This window comes from Herpailurus yagouaroundi, unplaced genomic scaffold (genome assembly GCF_014898765.1).
Source record: "Herpailurus yagouaroundi ecotype Mexico unplaced genomic scaffold, PumYag 160, whole genome shotgun sequence".
Classification (NCBI taxonomy): domain Eukaryota; kingdom Metazoa; phylum Chordata; class Mammalia; order Carnivora; family Felidae; genus Herpailurus; species Herpailurus yagouaroundi.
In genome coordinates this window covers 7,194,560-7,212,718 of record NW_024412401.1, presented here as the reverse complement: position 1 = coordinate 7,212,718, position 18,159 = coordinate 7,194,560, and the positions used below count along the sequence as shown (strand labels likewise).

The 18,159-nt window shown below is 39.1% G+C and overlaps 2 protein-coding genes across 2 annotated transcripts in view; one reads left to right on the top strand and one right to left on the bottom strand.

Moving 5' to 3' along the window:
• HAUS6 (HAUS augmin like complex subunit 6) overlaps positions 1–6,276 on the top strand; it is a 39,435-nt gene extending 33,159 nt beyond the window's left edge. Inside the window, exons 16-17 of the mRNA XM_040481348.1 lie at positions 124–1,173; positions 2,769–6,276. Coding sequence (XP_040337282.1) covers positions 124–1,173; positions 2,769–2,821 — 1,103 coding nt within the window. The 3' untranslated portion in view covers positions 2,822–6,276. The remainder of the gene's footprint in view (positions 1–123; positions 1,174–2,768) is intronic.
• A 1,622-nt stretch (positions 6,277–7,898) lies between these two features.
• RRAGA (Ras related GTP binding A) lies at positions 7,899–9,584 on the bottom strand. The gene has a single exon (XM_040481346.1). It carries the CDS (start codon positions 9,305–9,307, stop codon positions 8,366–8,368), a length of 942 nt encoding a protein of 313 aa, XP_040337280.1. The 5' UTR covers positions 9,308–9,584; the 3' UTR covers positions 7,899–8,365.
• Positions 9,585–18,159: the final 8,575 nt, after the last annotated feature.

The window sequence follows — 18,159 nt, the reverse complement described above, 5'->3', positions numbered from 1 at the left end:
ATATCTGTGGAACATATAGTGTAGTCAGTAGGTTTATATTGACCACTAGAAATGAAATTTTTAATTGCATGCTCTGTTTGGGAATATTAGTAAATTGTGTTCTTTCCCCTTTCATTTAATTAGTAAGCGAAATTAGGAGCTCATGGAGAAAAGCTGTGGAAATGGAAGGTAACAGAAGTACAGAACTAATACAGATGGATACCGAAGATAGAGAAATATCACCAGAATCCTTACCTGTGTTGCATAATCAAAGAGAATTTAGCAGGACCAGTTTTCTCTCAGCAACCTCTGTATCCGATTCTAGCCACTTCCATTTGCCTGAAGAGAAAGTTGTTTCCGATTGCCTCAAGTGTGTGCCTCAGAAACATGCGGGGACCAGTCACATTGGTGGACTGTCAACACAACATCAGTCAGATGTGTTAAACAAGAAAATAATGGACAAGCAAGGTTTGGAGTGTGCAGCGTTACAGAACAGGCTTTTAGAAACTAGCCAAACAGAGACATTCTCCCCTGCTGTAGGTAATAGGAGAGTTGTGATGGGCAGCAGTGAAGAGGAACATGTTAAAATAGCAGACCACTCAAAAGCTTCTTACAAAGAACCTTTCGTGCATAAAAGTATGTTATGGGACTCTTTTCAAGTATCAAGTGGAATTAGTTCCACAAGTTTAAAGGATATTGATTTTGGCATATTACATGAAACTCTTCCAGAAGAAGTTGGTCACTTAAGTCTTAATAGCTCCACTAGTACAGAGGCCAATTTTAAACTGGAACCAGATAGTCCTGTGCACAGTGGCATTTTTCCCGAGGATGTTGTGGGAGAAAGACCGACTACTCCAGAATCAGACTTTAACTTACAGGCTATTTGCCGTAGATATGAAGCTCTGAAAAAATCTCTGTCCAAGAAAAGAGAAGAAACTGACTTTTCCAATCCTGAAACACTTGAAAGACACAAACCAGAATTGAGCCCTACTCCCAGAAACATGCAAACAGATGATATGCTTGACTTTTTGAACAGTCATGATTTGCACACTGACTATACAAAACCGTCTTTACGCATGTCCCTTGGTGAAAGGAAACAGTCTCTTTCACCACTAATTAAGTTTTCTCCAGTGGAACAAAGATTGAGAACCACAGTGCCATGTAGTTTTGGAGAACTTCTACCTAACTTAAAAGGTAAGATTTAACTAGACCAGTGCATATTGACTTACTGACGTTTTCTTTCAACTTCTAACAGTAGTATGCAGTGAATGCTACAGGACCTTTATTGTGAATGTGACAAAATATGCTCTCTGTTCCTTCGACTTGGATGAGAAGAGGGAACGTATCACTTCTGTTCTTTCTTTCTCAATCTCAAGTGATGTGTATATAGTTTACAGTAAGTGTGGGACAGGGGTGGAAAATGAAACCAAACCAGTTGCTTTTATAATACAAAGAAATTTTGTCAAAATCTTGGCTGGTGGAGGATGGTTCTAAAAATGTTGAGTAATGGGGGCACCTGGCTGGCTCAGCTGGAAGAGCATGTGATTCTTGATCTTGGGGTTGTGAGTTCAAGCTCCATGTTGGATGTAGAGATTACTTAAATAAATAAAAAAAAAATTAAAAATGTTGAGTAACACTATGTTAAACATCATTCTTGTAATAATAAGATATCAGTGATTGCTTTGAAATAAATTTGAGGGGGATGGGTGACAAAATAGGATAGGTTAGTGTATTAGTTTCCTGGGGCTGCCATACAAAGTACCACAAACTAGGTAGCTTCAAACAACAGAAATTTATTATCTCCGGAGACAGTAAGTTCTGGAAGCTAGAATCCAGAATCAAGGGGTCGGCAGGGCCACAGTCCCTCTACAGCCATTAGAGGAAGATCCTTCTTGCCTCTCCCAGCTTTTGGTAGCCCCAAGGGTCCCTTGGCTTATGGTAGTACAGCTCTAATCTCTGTCTCCATCTTCACATGGCTTTCTCCTCTTGTGTGTCTCTTTGCCTTCTTCATAAGGACACAAGTCATATAAATTAATGGCCCACCCTACTCCAGAATGACCTCTTCCTAACTGATTATATCTTTATTGACCCTCTTCCCAAATAAGACCATGTTCTGAGGTATTGGGGTTAGAACTTCATATTTTGGGGGGACACAGTTCAACCCATAACAGCACTAATAATAATTGAAGCTGGACTAATCATAATTCTCTTGACTTTTGTATATTCGAAAATTGTCATCATTGTGGCGCCTGGGTGGCTTAGTCGGTTAAATGTCCGACTCTTGATCTCAGCTCAGGTCATGACCTCATGCTTTTTTGTTTGAGCCTTGCGCCGGGCTCTGTGCTGACAGTGCAGAGCCTGCTTGGATATTCTCTCTCTCCCTGTCTCTCTGCCCCTCTCCTTCCTGAGTGCTCCCTTGCTCTCTCTTTCTCAAAATAAATAAACTTAAAAAAAAAAGTGTCATCATAAAGATTTAAAAAGAAAAACAACCCTAATCTTAAAGCATGTTAGAGCAAATGTAGATCCGGTGATATAGAGTCATTATACATCACTGTGTTTGCCAATGATAATTAAACATTCATATATTGAAAAGTATTCTTAGAGGGATATATTGATACTCTGAGGAAAGGTATCGCAGTGAGAATGTTAATTTTCATCATAGGTATTGCATGTGAACTTTTTATTTAAGAAGACTGAAATTTGCCATTACTTAGAATCTGTCCTATTTAATTTTTTCTTTGTAATGAATGTTTACTTACCATTTTCTGTTTTTAAAATCAATTTTGCAGAAGAAGAAGTCTTGAATAAGAGCCTTGATGAAACAAATCTCCATCAGACTTGAAAAGATGAAAGCAGAAGCCCAGTTAATTCAACTATGATGTACTTACATTTCAAGCAGTGTCACAGGATCAAAACTGGTTTATAATTTAAATACACGTTGGAAGTGTAACTCTTCTTTCAAGGCCTGAAAATCCTAAATAATGCCTTTTAGCAAACATTAGTTTTTAGGTAAAGAGATCTTCGGATTTTCTCTTTGTATGGATATGGGGTTTAAATGTGAAGTATTTGTGAAGGGAAGCAGACCTCAAGTTATATGAAACCATTTTGATTCCTTGAATAATTTGTAAGCGTTAAGTAAATAGCAAATAGTAGTTTAATTTATTATGTTATAATTTCAGTTGATTAACATAAACATGAGTGGTTTTTGATATACTTGTATTAAGTGGTTAACATAATAGCCATTGAATATACTGACCTTTCATTTTAGGGAAATAGAGAGCTTTTATTGTTTCTTTATGGAACATTATAGTACTAACCAAAAAAAGTGAGAAAAGTAGTGCCTTGGGATGTGTAGTCAAGGTGAGGAAAATTTAAGTTTGGGAAAGCTCTAAGCAGGCTTAGTGATTATTTAAGTAGGTTTGTCCTGGAAAATGTTTGATGGAATAAAATGTATGTGATGATAAGTGAAGACTGGGGCAGAATGAATTTAGATAAATGGAAAATGATGGAAGACGACTAGACACTTTTAAGGAACACTGTCACACTATAAATCCATTCAATGGGTTTGCAGCAGATTTATATTTAGTCTAATTTAGACTTTGAGAATTTAACCCCTAGTTTTATATTTTAACAAAAGATGTAAATTAAAAAATTTATTAGTCTCTGTTTATTGTTGGTTTATTTGTGGGGGGCATGGTTTTTAGGGAAAGGAGCTAATTTTGATTGTGTTACTTCTCAAAAACCATCAGTTTCCCACTGCCTATGAATAACCTCAAAATAACTTGAGAAAACTGAATTTGGGGTACTTGCTTAGTTACACAGTTAAGTTGGTGGTGAAGCTAGGATTTGACCCTATTTTCTTTCCTTAATATACTACAAGACCTTCTGGAAATAACTAAAAGGCCAGGATAAACAATATGGCAACAGGGGTTGGCCTGTTGATCTTCTGGACTGAGTGGGGAATCAGATGTGTGGCCACTGGTTCAGTAACCTCCCTCAACTCTGTCATGCCCTCTGGCTGGGAAAATGGCTTATCTCTACCATCCAAGTGTATGTATGCCATTGACTTCTGTGAACCAGGAGGAATGAGCACGCACTGGAAAGGTGATAGCACTTAACGGTACCCTGTCTAGCCCCAACTCTTAAGCATTAAAACCTTGTTCATTTGTCAAGAAACTGTAGAGGAGAGGAGATTAAGTTGAAGGGGGGAGTTCTGGAAGTAGATGGGCTTAATTGTTCATCTTTCTTCACTCTGGCCTTTTGTGAGTTGTTTGACCCCAGTTTGAAGGCCAGTCTTTTTGTGAGAAAAGACAGAAGAAAATCATATATAACTGCCTTATTTGCTGTGGAAAAGAAAGAGGAAGGACAGCTAGCTTCTAAGGTGCTATATTCTTTTATTAATACAACAATCAGTGATTGTAGGTCTACTGGGAAACTCTTCTGTAGTGTGCCCTAAGAAAATGCACTAACTTGTAAATCCAAAATTAACATGGTAGGTTGGAGGTAGGCCTATCATATTAGCATCTACAAGGTGCCAGGGCCATTCCTAGACATAATACATATTGTTTCATTTAATTGTCATAACTCTTAACTGTAAGATAGAGATTATTATACCTATTTTACAAAGATACTGAAGGTAGGGAGCTTAAATGACTTGTCTAAGATGGACTCAAGGAATCATCTGAGAACCTAAAAACTGGAGGGTCGGTCTGTAGGTCTTAAATGGGGATTAAGAATCTACATTTTGAATATGCTTCCCTGGTAATTCTTAGGCTCAATAAAAAGATTGAGAACTACTGCTAGGGGGTAGAGTCACATTTGGCCTTGGGGTACTTTAAAAAAGCAGGTACGTTATTACATATGTACTGCTTTAGAGGTTAACTAACAAGGAAACTCAAGTTCACCATTAAGGGTCAGAGGTCCTTAATTACTGAGAATCAAAAGAACAAAATATCTCTGGAACAGTATGGGTTTACAAAAACCACATTATTAAGTCAGACCTGTGATAAGTTGGGAGTTTTGGCATTCTTTTCTGTCCTTTCTTTATATGCCAGTAGTATAAAAAATATCTCAGATCTATCTTTTCTGCTAAACCATTGTGGTTATGACTTCAGCTTCTTTATCCAGTATTGCCTGCATAGCTACCTTTTGACCTTAAGGGACTGTTTTGATCACTTAATTTAAAATTTCATTCATGGTTTATTGGCAATTCCAGGATAGAGTTCAATTTTACAGGCATATAAGGTTCTCTATGTAGATTCCTCTACTCCCCCTTCCACTATTGTTTCCTATTTTTTTACTTCTGAAGAGTTGGTGAGCATGGGCCTTTAGAAATCTTAATTCACAATTACAGCTGTCTTTTAGGGCTCAGAACAAATCTTACTTTCACCTTTAAGTCTTAATCTACCCCTTCTCTGCAATCTATGGTTTATCTTTTATTCATTTAGTATTTTTCACAATGCTTTTATCATATTTTATGGTTGTATGTGATCTTCTCAGTCATAACAGATTATATACATATAGACATATATACCTATGTAGATGTAGGAGTTGTGTGTCCACACATACATATCCTCAGGGGCCATGGATCATCTTTCGCAAATACTGAAGTATTGGAATTGTTTTCTTTGCCTATGTAAATTAAATTAAAATGGTAAAGACTTTATTGCTATAAATGTACCTTTTCTCGTTACATTCATAGGTTATACAGAACGTACCTTGTTTTATTCGCTATTAACTTGTAAGATAAAGGTGTGTAAATTGACTTCTATGTCAACTTGAAACTTTAGTAATGAATGACAAAACGTCTTAATATTTTGTCCTAGTTGTTTTAAATGTTTAAAGAGGACAAGCATGTAATGTTTAACATGAAAAATGTTACCAGTCAAATGGAATAAGTATTTGAGACTAAAAAAGACATTTTGGGGGAATTTAATGAAAAAAAAAATACAAGTATTTTGAAATGATCCCTTACCATCATCTATTAAGTCAGTTTTATCTAAAGGAAAAAAAACCACAGGAATTCTTGAGACTTTTATAAAGGAAACCTTTTTTTTTTTCCCTACTCTTAGTATACTAAACTAAATATTTAAGGACATTTTCTTTAATGTAAAAGTACTTGCAAAGGTAAAATTCTCTTTCACATTATGTTGCAGATAAATAGTTCCTCTTTCTCCTTATGCACCGTGAAAGTCAAGTCCACATGCTAAATTTAAAATATTTGTGAGTCCTCTATGGGACTATTTGTAACTATGTTCTACTTACTATAGTCTTGAATAAACACTCAATATTATACCACCTGGCTCTGGAATTTCCTATATAATATCAAAGAACCATGCCCCGCAAATCCTAAGACGATCACATATAAAGGTATATCAGAAGGGTGCCTGGGTGGCTCAGTTGGTTAAGGGTCCGACTTTGGCTCAGGTCATGATCTTATGGTTCTGGAGTTTGAGCCCGCTTTGGGCTGTGCTGACAGCTCAGAGCCTGGATCCTCTTTCAGATTGTGTCTCTCTCTCTCTGCACCTCCCCCCTCTTGCATTGTGTGTCTCTCTCAAAAATAAACTAAAAATTTTTAAATAAAGGTGTATCAGTAACTTGATCAACAAAAGAAACGAGATCAGTGATTCAGGTAAAAGTATTTTTTTTTGCTGCCATTTTAATTAGATTTACTAAGTGTATTTTAAAATGATTTTAAAAAGGAAATCTATCCTTAAGAGTTTTTAAAATCTGGAGTCTTTATACTAACTTACTGCCAAAGGCCCCAATTAGAAGAGTTTAATAACTTATATCTGAACAGTTTCTTACTCTTCATGGGTAGGGACTTTGTCATCCACAGCTGCTGCTATAAAGGGTTAAAATAAGTTTATAAAGCCTTGGAAATCCTAAAGCTCTATTACTTACATTTAATGTCTGTATACAAAGGTAATGCTTCATTTCTAAAATGAGAGGTGAGAGGAGTTGATCGGAGGTGTCTTGGCTCTAAAACACTCAGATTTCATTAAAAGGCAGCTGGAATAAGATGTTTTAAGTGTTTTCTGATTTCACTATGCTGCACTGCCAGTCCAAATTAGGAACCTTGGAATCCTTTCCTAAAAACTGGTAATCTAAGAATCTGATTCAATATTACCCAATTTCCACATAAAGATGGGGAAGTGATTTTGCCTGTAGTGAATGAAACACTATTGAGAAGTCCCTTAACTCACTGGGCCGCGGCGTACTTCATCTGTAAAATTGGGATTATATGGAGGATACAATTGTACAATTGAAAATCTAGGATTTTTATGATTAACTTTTCTGTTAATGGACGAAGTAGTGGGGAGTAATGGTTAGGACAGGGATAGGTCTGCAATACCGCTTGGGTTCAGCTGTATGACCTTAATAAGGTCATATCCATTTTCTTGCCTATTAAGAGATTAAAAGTAATTTGCCCCAGGTTGTGTGGATTAAAGAAGAAAATACGCATCAAATATTTTAAGAATATCTGGCATTTAGTAAGGGCTCAGATATTTAGCTAGGCTCAGTCTAGTAATTTGGGAGTAGGTAATCGGGGGCCGTTTAGAGAGAGAATGGCTCAGGTGGTGGTATTCACAGTTGACACAACATAGTGTCAGGCACCAAGGCACCATTCTAAAAGCTTTCCAGGTTAAGTTTCTTTTTTTTTTTTTTTAAACAATGCTATAAATAGTGCTAGCCTTACCCACATTTTACAAATGAGACAATAAACTCAACTTAGGTGGTGTAGCCTCAGAGCCCCTACTCTAATTGCTGTGCTTACAGCTGGTGTGAAATATCGCTAAGGTGACAGGAGCTCAATCACAAAATTAAATTCACCAGTTAAGCAACACTTGTGGGCAATCAGAACCTTTAGGTTTACATTACATTTTAACCACCTTCAAATTATTTCAAATAAGACCGTATTTTAAATTGCTAACAGCGAATGTTTATTCATGATCGAAGCCAAGAAGAATTTATAAATGCATTTTAATACCTTGCTGATAAAATAGTAACATTCCATCTTTGCAATCTTGAAAGGAATACAGGAAGATACTGTAAAGGCTTTAATGTGTATATCTATTATAACCAGGTAATCAGAACACACACACGCACACGCACACACACCACCTACTTTAGTGTTACACCATACCAACTTTTCAGAAAGGCCATCTTGAAGGTCTACTGGATAGCTGAGTAAATAGCGTTCAAGGTTTAAAGACGGGGCGGGGGTGGGGGGAGTAGAGAAGAAAGAGATGGAAGTAGTAAGCAGCACACATTTCAAAGCCCACCTTTAAGCACACGACAATTATGAATATTACAAAAAAAAAACACCGATGCGGGGGCGGGGGAAGGCAATTTCAGCATTTTCTGAAAGAGCATTTGGCAACATTCAACGCATAAGGAGGCTGTGCTTGGGCCCATCCACTCTCTCAAGCTTCTCAAAGTGTTTCCTGGCATTGCGAATGTTGATCAGGGTAGCCGCAGAAGGGATCGACGGATCCGACATAACAACCATCACGTACGTGTTCGATGTGAAGATGTCGATAAAAGCGGCGAAGTTAGAATTCCGAACTTCCATGCTCTGGAAGGAAGCGGCCAATTTACTGCAGCTCAGCTTGAACTGCTTAATGATGTTGCTGATCTTCTCAAACCGGTGGACGTCACGCTGCTCTTTGCACTGGTAATGGGAAATGACCAAGAACGTAGCTCTCTCGAACAGCAGGACTTCGTCCGCCTCGATAATTTGGGCAAAATTCCTTAGGTTCATCTCCAGCTGCTGAACATTGGGAATCAGCTGGTAGACGATACTGGACCAGGCTTTGTAGAGCGTTTCGTCCCAGATGGAGGTTCGAAAACAAGCGCATTCCAGTGGGCGAGACAAACGCCTCAGGTCTTCCTCCCGCTCTTTAAAAATCAGGTCACGCTGATCCTCCTGAACCAGATCCATTTTGTGCACCAGGCAGAAGATTTTGGCATCCGGAGAGTTCTGGAGGATGGCCTCCAGACACGACTGGTAATAATGCATATCCTTTTCCAGTTCGCGGCTTTCCACGTCAAACACGTAAATCAAAACCTCGACATTACGGAAAATGTTGTCTCGCTGGCTGGTGAAGTAATTTTCCATGAAGGTGTCCTGACCGCCACAGTCCCACAGGTTGAGCACCAGGTTGCCTAGAAATCGGACGTGGGAGTGCTCCACATCAATGGTGGCACCTAGGCGCCGGGTGTCGCGAGCGATATAATTTGCAAAGATAATCGAGCGCATGCTGGTCTTCCCCGACCCGCTCTTCCCCATCAACAGCACCTTTTTCTTCATGGCTGTATTTGGCATCACCCGCCGGAGCCGCCGCGGACTGGGCCTCAGGGCGCGGCCTAACTGCAGCGCGGAGGGAGGGCGGGGTCGGGGCTTGCGGGGTCTCCGCAGGCCGGGCCGCGCAGCTGTGCAGTCGGGAAGGCAGAAAGCGAGCGATCTGGGATGGAAAGGCCGCAGCGGGGCGAGCTCTCCCGCGGAGGTGAGCGCCCTGGGTGAGGCGGCTGCAAAGCTTCGCAGAAAAGCTCGCCTTCCGGAGAGCGGAGCCGCGGCGTCCCGGCTGCCACCCACTTCCGGCGGCGATCTCGCGAGAGCGCCTGCGCACCGCAGTCACTGCCCCACGAGCTTTGAGAAGCTGCTCTTTTAATGAAACCAAGCAGGGCGCACCCCCGAAAGATAAAATGAAAGGGGAACCCAGCACCCCGGTGTCGCGGTTTTCTTTTTAAACAGGGTTTAGGGTTGCAAGGTGTACGCGTGCGGTCGGTTGGGAGGATGCTGCCATCTGGTGGCCGAAACTCGCCAGCAGCCACAGCTCGCTTTCAGAGCGCGGTGTGCTTGGGGGCGTGGGTTGGCCCCGCTGAAGACAGGTGAAGTGGACGAGGGCCGGACTCTCAGCCCAGTGAGGCCTCCGCAGGTTCCCTGGTTTACTGGGCACCCGGGCAAGGTGAATGAACACTACAGATGAGGAAAGTGAGACTTGGGGAAGTCAAGTGACTGCCCAGTGCCACACAGTGGGATGGTAGTAAATCCCTATTGAGAGATGTACTGATTCCCAGCTAGTGCCTTTTCCGCTTGGAAGCAAGTTCCTTTCTCACAACTGCTTTTCCGGTAACCTCCGACTTCAGAATTCCAAAACTCGAGGAAATTACTATGTAGAACCCGTGCAGTAGCTCAATCCTCACGATAACCCTATGAATAAACAACCCTGTTTCCAAGTGAGTAAACGGAAGCTTACCAACTTACACGTCTATTGAATGATGCAATGCAATTTGTCTATTTTTGAAATATACATTGTACTTATTTTAAAATGTATTAAAAAAACATTTTAAGTTTATTTACTAGAGAGAGAGAGAGCACAAGCAGGGGAGGGGCAGAGAGAGAAGGAGAGCGAGAATCCCAAGAAAGCTCCGCACTGCCAGCGCAGAGTCCGATGGGGGGCTCGAACTCAACCAACCATGAGATCATGACTTGAGCCAATGAGAGGGACGCTTAATAGACTGAGCCACCCAGGCGCCCCTAAATTGTACATATTTAAGGTGTACAACATGATTTGATAGAATGAAATGGTTACCTTAGTCTACCTAACATATAATTGTTTCTATGTGGTGAGAGCACCTGATATCTCCTCTCAGCACATTTTCAGTGTTCGCCGATGTAGTATTAACTGCTAACTATAGTATTGTCATCATGTGGTAGGTTAGAGATCTACACTTACTCATCCTACAAAACTGCAACTTTGTACCCTTTGACCAATATCTCCCCATTTCCTCCACCTCCTTGTGCCTGCTATCCACCATTCTACTCTCTGCTACTAGGTATTTGACTTTTTAAGATTCTACATAATCGAGATCGTGGCAGCTTTTTTTCTGCTTCTAGCTTATTTCACTCAGCATAATGTCATCCAGGTTTATCCTTGTTGTTGGAAATGACAGGATCTCCTTTTTAAAGGTTGAATGATATTTCATTCTATATACAAACCATTTCATTTTTTTAATTTTAAAATTTAATTTTGATTTTATGTTTAAACGTAACGCACTTTCAGTTTTATGAGACACCAAGAATGTTCTCTGACACCATATTCTACAAGCAGATATTAACATAGATTTTAGCTAAAATATATCAACAATAGAATTCCTGCTGTCCCTTGGAGAAGCTGAACGTTTTTTATTTTTAGCATTCAATTTATTTAAATGGTTCTAGTATTTATGTTGGATTGTGGTGATGGTATTTTCCCCTAGTTTTACTGACATATACTTGACATATAACACTGTATTAGTTTTAGGCATACAACATAATGATTTGATATATGTATATATCACCGAATGATTACCGCAATAAGTTTAGTTAACATCCATCACCTCAGGGTGGGGTGCCTAGGTGGCCTAGTTAAGTGTCTGACTCTTAGGGCACCTGGGTGGCTCAGTCAGTTGAGCTTCCGACTTCCACTCATATCGTGATCTCAGGGTTCATGAGTTCGAGCCCTGCCTTGGGCTCTGTGCTGACAGCTCAGAGCCTGGAGCCTGCTTCCCATTCTGTGTCTCCCTCACTCTCTGCCCCTCCCCTGCTTGCTTGCTCTCTCTCTCTCAAAAATAAATAAAAACATTAAAAATAATTAAAAAAAAAGACAACAGAACAGATATCTATACAAAATATTAATGTCGGTTAAAACTAAATGGTGGGAGGGGTGCCTGGGTGGCTCAGTCGGTTAAGCATCCGACTTTGGCTCAGGTCATGATCTCACGGTTCGTGGGTTCCAGCCATGCATCGGGCTCTCTGCTGTTAGCTCAGAGCCTGGAGTCTGCTTTGGATTCTGTGTCTCCCTCTCACTGCCCCTCCCCTGCTCTCTCTCTCTCTCTCTCTCTCTCTCTCTCTCTCTCTCTCCCCAAAATAAATAAACATTAAAAAAAATTGTCTGACTCTTAATCTCAGGGTCTTGATCTCAGAGTCATGAGTTCAAGTCCTGTGTTGGGCTCTGTGCTAGGTGTGATGCCAACTTGAAAAAAAAATGTGTAACTCATTTTGTATGTTGATTTTGTATTCTGCAATTTCAGTAAATTTATTAGTTCTAATGTGTTGTGTGTGTGTGTGAAGTCTTTAGAGTTTTCTACACAGAGGATCATGTCATCTGCAAACAGTGATAATTTTATTTCTTTATTTCTGCTTTGGATACCTTTTATTCCATACCTCCCACTTTTTTGTTGCTGTTGTTCTGATTGCTTTTGCTAGTACAGGCTGTATTTTGTTGAACAGAAGGAGCAAGAGTGGGCATCCTTGCCTTCTACCAGATTTTAGAGGAAAAGCTTTCAATTTTTCCCTACTGCTTATGATGTTAGGTGTGACTTTTCACAAATGGCCTTTGTTGTATTGAGGAAGTTTCCTTTTGCACTTATTTTGTTCAGCGTTTTCATCACAAATGGATGTTGAACTTTGTCAAATGCTCTTTTGGTGCCTATTGAAAACATCATGTGGGTTTTATCTTTCATTCTGTTTATAATTCATTCAAATGTGGTCTATCATATTGATTGATTTGCATATGTGAAGATAACATTGCATCCCAGCAATAAATCACAGTTGGTCATGGTGTATAATCTTCTTGACATGGTTATGAATTTGGTTTGCTAGCATTTTATTGAGGGGTTTTGCATCTGTGTTCATCAGAGCTACTGGCCTATAGTTTTTTGTTTTGTTTTTTTTCTTTCCCCTAGTGGTGACTTTATCTGGCTTTGGTATCAAGGTGATACTCATAAAATAAATTTGCAAGTATTTCCTTTCCTTTTATTTCTTGGAAAATTTTAAGAAAGACTGGCATTACTTCTTATTGGAATCTTTGGTAATATTCAGCAGTAAAACCATCTGGTCCTGGGTTTTTCTTTTTTGGGAGGTATTTGCTACTTCAGCCTCCTTAATAATTTGTTACTGTCCTGTTCAGGCTTCCTATTTTTATTGATTCATCTTTGGTAGGTTGTATGCGTCTAGGAATTTATCCACTTCTTCTAGGTCATCCAATTTGCATGAATATAATTGTTCATAATAGTCCCTAATGATCCTTTTTCGTTTCTGAGACAGGCATTGTAATGTCTCCTTTTTCATTTCTGATTTTGAGTCTTCTTTTATTCTTAGTCTAGCTAAATGTTTGCCGGTTTTATTTATTTTTAAATTTTTTAAATTTTTTATTTTTGCCGCTTTTATTTTTTCAAAAAAAAAAAACGACTTTTAGTTTTGTTGCCTTTTCTCCCCTATTCTCTATTTGTTTAACTTCTGCTCTGATCTTTATTCTTTCTTTCCTTTTGCTAACTTGATTTAGTTTATTCTTTCTTCTAGTTCCTTGAGGTGTGACACTGTAGGTTGTTTATTTCAGATCTTTTTAAATATACGTGTTTATCACTATAAACTTCCCTCTTAGTATTGCTTTCACTACATAAGGTTTGGTAAGTTGTGTTTTGCTTTCGTTTGTCTCAAGATAGTTTTTGAATTCCCTTTTGATTTCCCGTTTGACCCAGTGTTTATTCAAGAGTGTGTTACTCAGTTTCTGTGTACTTGTGAATTTTCCATTTTCTTGCTGTTATTGACTCCTAGTTTTATTTCATTGTGATCAGAAGAGATACATGGTATGATTTTGATCTTAACTTTGTTAAGGCTTGTTTGTGACCTAACATGTGATCTACCCCAGTACGCTTGAGAGGAATGTGTATTCTGCTGCTGGGTGAAGAATTTTGTAGATGTCTATTAGGTCCATAGTGTAGATGTCTGCTTGCTGCACACTGTGTTCTAGTCCACTTTTTACTGATTTTTCTGTCTGGATGTTCTATTATTGCAAGCAGGGCATGAAGCCTACTATTATTGTATTGCTGTCAATTTCTCCTTTCAGGTTCGTTAATATTTGTTTTACATACTTAGGTGCTTCAATGTTGTATGTATATGTATTCATAATTTTTATGTCTTCCTTTCGAGTTGACCCTTGTAGCATTAGGTAGTGACCTTCTTTTTAAAAAATTTATTTATTTTTTATTTACATCCAAGTTAGTTAGCATACAGTGCAACAATGATTTTGGGAGTAGATTCTTTAGTGCCCCCTACCCATTTAGCCCATGCCCCTAGTTAGTAACCTCCCGTAACCCTCAGTTTGTTCTCCATATTTATGAGTCTCTTCTGTTTTGTCCCCCTCCCTGTTTTTATATTATTTTTGTTTCCCTTCCCTTACGTTCATCTGTTTTGTCTCTTAAAATCCTTATATGAGTGAAGTCATATGATTTTTGTCTTTCTCTGACTAATTTCACTTAGCATAATACCCTCCAGTTCCACCCGTGTAGTTGCAAATGGCAAGATTTCATTCTTTTTGATTGCCGAGTAATACTCCATTATATATATATACCACATCTTCTTTATCCATTCATCCATCAATGGACATTTGGGCTCTTTCCATACTTTGGCTATTGTTGATAGTGCTGCTATAAACATGGCGGTGCATGTGTCCCTTGAAACAGCACACCTGTATCCCTTGGATAAATGCCTAGTAGTGCAATTGCTGGGTCGTAGGGTAGTTCTATTTTTAGTTTTTTGAGGAACCCCCATACTGTTTTCCAGAGTGGCTGCACCAGCTTGCATTCCCACCAACAATGCAAAAGCGATCCTCTTTCTCCACATCCTCGCTAACATCTGTTGTTGCCTGAGTTCTTAATGTTAGCCATTCTGACAGGTGTGAGGTGGTATCTCATTGTGGTTTTGATTTGTATTTCCCTGATGATGAGTGACGTTGAGCATTTTCTCATGTGTTGGTTGGCCATCTGGATGTCTTCCTTGGAGAAGTGTCTATTCATGTCTTTTGCCCATTTCTTCAGTGGATTATTTATTTTTTGGGTGTTGAGTTTGATAATTTCTTTATAGATTTTGGATACTAACCCTTTATCTGATATGTCATTTGCAAATATCTTCTCCCATTCTGTCGGTTGCCTTTTAGTTTTGCTGATTTTTTCCTTTGTTGTGCACTAGCTTTTATTTTGATGAGGTCCCCGTAATTCATTTTTGCTTTTGTTTCCCTTGTCTCCAGAGACGTGTTGAGTAAGAAGTTGCTGCGGCCAAGATTACAGAAGTTTTTGCCTGCTTTCTCCTCAAGGATTTTGATGGCTTCCTGTCTTACATTGAGGTCTTTCATCCATTTTGAGTTTATTTTTGTGAATGGTGTAAGAAAGTGGTCCAGGTTCATTCTTCTGCATGTTGCTCTCCAGTTTTTCCAGCACCTGAGCCAAAGTCGGATGCTTAACCGACTGAGCCACGCAGGTACCCCTTAAAATTTTAGTTGAGAGAGAGAGAGAGAGAGAGAGAGAGAGAGAGAGAGAGAGCGCATGTGATCAGGGCGGAGGGGCAGAAGGAGAGAGAGAATCTCAAGCAGGCTCACACTCAGTGAGGAGCCCAATGTGGGGCTTAGTCCCATGACTGTGAGATAATGGCCTGAGCCGAAATCAAGAGTCGAATGGTCAATCTATTGAGTCCCTCCATAGGCTATTTCTCATTATGATTGTTCCTTTAAAAATATAAAGTTATTTTCTTGGATTAAATATCTTTTATCTTCCTGAGAATATTTGTAATATTAAAAAAGTTTTCATTTCTGTTTAGTCTTGGTTTCTTCTGAATTGTTCTTTTGATTTGGTTTTTCTTTTTTCACATTAGAAACATTCCTCAGTTATCTAGTGATCTTTGGCTGTCTAGTCCTATTTCACGTTATTTGAAACCTATGAGTAGCACTGGCAAACTATGAGATTCACTGAAGGGTGATCTGGATGAGCCAGTTATTTGAGGGAACTTCTGTTGCCTGCATCTTTAGACCTGTCCTCTGGCTGGTTTGATTTCTCCCAAGGTTCTTTTGGACTAGGGCGAATATAAATCTGATAAACAGCATTCTGGTCATTCTGGGAGAAGTAAGCTAGGGTCCTAATATTTGGTTGAGAGACTTTGCTTAATCCTCCTCTTTTGGGGGCACCTGGGTGGTTCAGTCAGTTCAGTGTCTGACTCTTGACTTCAGCTCAGGTCATGATCTCACAGTTTATGAGATAAAGCCCTGAGTTGGGCTCTGAGCTGACAGCCAGAGTGTGCTTGGGATTCTCTCTCTCCCTCTCATGCTCTCTCTTTCTCTCTCAAAATAAAATAAAATAAAATAAAATAAAATAAAATAAACTTAAAAAAATCCTCCTGTTTTCAATAAACAAACAAACAAAAAATCCTCCTGGTACTTTGGTCCTCACTGTGCATGGTGTTCCCCCCACTTCAGAGACCCTCTGTTTTACTTTTTCCAGGAAATAAAAATGGTGATTGTTAGGTAGGAGAGGGACAGTTGCTCAGCTGTGTGGAATGAAGGTATCTGTGGGTCTCATCGCTTCTTAAATAGATCTTCAGCCAATCATCCTTTATTTAGTGTAATTTTTACTCTCACTGATGCTGCCAATTCTTGAATATTTTGGACGTTCTGTGGTAAAAATAATGCTTCTTGGCTTTTGCCATTGCTGGATAAGGATTTCAGTTAGCATGCTTCCTTGTGCTTTTCTGCTTCCTCAAATTTGATTTTATTATCTCTTATACCATCTTTGTCCTTGTCTTCTCATCTCGTTAATCTCACTTTAGAAAGAGACCAATAAATGCATGTGTTCAATATCTGCCACCTGGTTTGGAAATGAGAGAAATATTGACCTAAATCATTCAAAACTGAATAATAATAATAATTTGATAATGTTACTAAAGGGGACTTTTTGGAAGGGATTTTTTTTTGTACTTAAAAAAGCTTTATTGAGGTATAATTTACATATTGTAAAATTCATCCATTGTACATAAGTGTACAATTCCATCACCACAACTCAAGTTTTAGAATATTTCCACTATCCCCATAAGTTCCGTTGTCTCTGTTGGTAGTCAATCTCTGCTCCCACCCTGAGACCCAGGCGACAACTCTTCTGCTTTCTGTCTCTATACATTTTCCTTCTCTAGAAATTTCACGTAAACGGAATCATGTAATGCCTAGTTTTGAAAACATCTGGTTTCTTTCTCTTAGTGTAGTTTTCATAGTTTTCCATATTGTAGCATCTATTAGTACTTTATTTTTGTTGTTGAATGATATTCCATTGTATGAATGTGGATGACTGCATTTTGTTTGTTCATTCTCCAGTTGATGGAGATTGGGGGTATTTCCAGTTTTTACAGTTATGAAAACTGCTACATGATCATTCATATCCAAGTTTTTGTGTGGTCATATGTTTTCATTTCTCTTGAGTACATACTGTTATATAACAAAATTCAACCAAGGTAATTTGAAGATCTAACTGGCTTTATTTTTTATTTTTATTTTATTTATTTATTGAAATTAATTAATTAATTTCGAGAGAGCGTGCAAGCAGGGGAGGGATAGAGGGAAAAGAAGAGGGAATTCCAAGCAGGCTCCCCACTGTCAGTGTAGAGCCTGAAGCAGGGCTCCATTTCACAAACCGAACAGTGAGATCATGACCTGAGTTGAAATCAAGAGTCCAATGCTTAACGGACTGAGCCTCCCATGCGCCCTCTAACTGGCTGTATTAAATAATTCAAATTAGGCAGCATCCCATCTAGCAAGTTAGAGAGGTACTCTGAAGAGTTGTCCAAAATGGAAGGTTTTTACAGATGGAAGGTGGGGGCAAGAAAATGATTAGCAAAAGAAAAGAATTCAGATGAGGCTGTTTTAAATCAGTCTTGGTGCCAATGTGTCCCATCTTGGAGCAGCCTGCCCTTGGCCGCTACAGACGTATGCACTAGCATGTTGACGTAATTGAACCGAAATGCTTACTCAAGCTCCCTACCCCCGCCCCTCACACACAGAAGAAAAGCTTCCTGTACTAACCCCTCAAGAAGCCAGTGCTTTGAGAACTCTCTCCCTAGGGTTACTTGTAACAAGGAATATAAAGTTCCTTGCTTTCAATACATCCTTGGGTTGTGGTCAATTTGATGCATGCCCAGCAGCGAACCCCTTGGGTTTGGTTGTTGTCTCTAGCATCTTTTAGTTTTCCAGCAGTGTCTGTGGTCAGGAGCACTTTGTAAGGACCTTTTCAATGGCATGAGGGCTCTCGTTCTCTGATGACTAATTTTATTTTATTTTATTTTATTTTATTTTATTTTATTTTATTTTATTTTATTTT

Coding starts and splice junctions, on each gene's coding strand:
- RRAGA (XM_040481346.1), bottom strand. CDS start 9,307: ATGCCAAATACAGCCATGAAGAAAAAGGTGCTGTTGATGGGGAAGAGC.